This window comes from Otolemur garnettii, unplaced genomic scaffold (genome assembly GCF_000181295.1).
Source record: "Otolemur garnettii isolate 467f Iridium unplaced genomic scaffold, OtoGar3 scaffold00091, whole genome shotgun sequence".
Classification (NCBI taxonomy): Eukaryota; Metazoa; Chordata; class Mammalia; order Primates; family Galagidae; genus Otolemur; species Otolemur garnettii.
In genome coordinates, this window is record NW_003852486.1 from 5799699 (window position 1) to 5801126 (window position 1428).

The following is a 1428-nucleotide window of genomic DNA, read 5'->3' on the forward strand; positions in this document are numbered from 1 at the left end:
CCAGTCAGTGATCTTATATTCAAGGAAGCAATCATCCCCTACTTTCACACCCACACCCTTTTTTGGGGAATCCAATGCATCTCTTTCTACAGATTTTCTTAGGATTAACTCTAGTTATTTTCTCTATAAGAAAAATCATTTTCTATTGGTGCCTGACCTTTATTTATCAAATGAGATTTTGAAAGTAGAACAAAAAATTAAGAAATAAAAAGTCTGAAGGCCAAGAAAATTTGGAAAGCTCTGGTTGATTCTAGAAAGTGAAAAGCCTTGACAAAACCAAGACCAAGGAGATAGCATAAATAAAGTTTTTATTGGTCAGTCTGGGTGACATACTGACATACCCCCAATTCACTATTCCACGTGCCCAAGCCCCTGAGATGGCAGGAGAAGCTAAGCTTATTGATAATGGGCAACTGGTGGGACGTGGAAAAGATCTGAAGGCTACTGGGACCGGAACCAACGTCCTAGGAATAAATCCAGGATGGAAAAGGCATCATCCAGGACTGGCGGTCTTGGTGACTCTAGATCTAAGGAAGAAAGTCATACACATAGGCTAAATGAAAGATCTTGGGTAGGACAGCACCTGTGGCTCAGTGGGTAGGGCATGGCCCCCATATACCAAGGGTGGTAGGTTCAAACCCGGCCCTGGCCAAACTGTAACAACAACAAAAAAATAACTGGGCATGTGGCAGGCACCTGTAGTCACAGCTACTCAGGAGGCTGAAGCAAGAGAATCACCTAGCCCAGGAGTTGGAGGTTGCTGTGAGCTGTGTGATGCCACGGCACTCTACCAAGGGCTACAAAATGAGACTCTGTCTCTACAAAAAAAAAAGACAGACCAACCTTGGGTAGAGGCACAGGAGAGAAGTATCAAAGGGTAGAAGAATAAGATTCCCCTTCCCCAAGGAGTTTCAGATGGACCCCTTTGAGTCACACTTTTTTTTTTTTTTTTTGTAGAGACAAAGTCTCACTCTATTGCCCTTGGTAGAGTGCCGTGGCAGCATCACACAGCCCACAGCAACCTCTAACTCCTGGGCTTAGGCAACTCTCTTGCCTCAGCTTCCCAAGCAGCAGCTGGGACTACAGGTGCCCACCACAACGCCTGGCTATTTTTTTGTTGCAGTTTGGTCAGGGTTTTTGAATCGCCACCCTCGGTATATGGGGCTTGCACCCTACCCACTGAGCCACAGGCGCTGCCTGAGTCACACTCTTAACTTACCACTTATATGACTGTTGTCTCCTTCTTGTCGGGTTACTGTGGTCTCTGTCCGGCCCTCACTGTCCACCACAGTCCGGCGTTCCTCCACTACCTAAAAGGAGAAGTCCCACCATATTCCTAACATCACTAAAGGTTATGTTCAATAGTTTCTTTTCTTTTTCTTTTTTTTTGAGACAGTCTTACTCTGTTGCCAGTCTTTTTTTTTTTTT

At 45.0% G+C, this 1428-nt stretch overlaps 1 protein-coding gene across 1 annotated transcript in view; it reads right to left on the reverse strand.

Moving 5' to 3' along the window:
* Positions 1-291: 291 nt before the first annotated feature.
* The window catches only part of HAX1 (HCLS1 associated protein X-1), a 5455-nt gene continuing 4318 nt past the window's right edge, over positions 292-1428 (reverse strand). The window contains exons 5-6 of the mRNA XM_023516379.1: positions 1220-1310; positions 292-527 (exon numbers count right to left, since the gene is read on the reverse strand). Of these exons, the coding sequence (XP_023372147.1) occupies positions 442-527; positions 1220-1310 (177 nt within the window). The 3' untranslated portion in view covers positions 292-441. The remainder of the gene's footprint in view (positions 528-1219; positions 1311-1428) is intronic.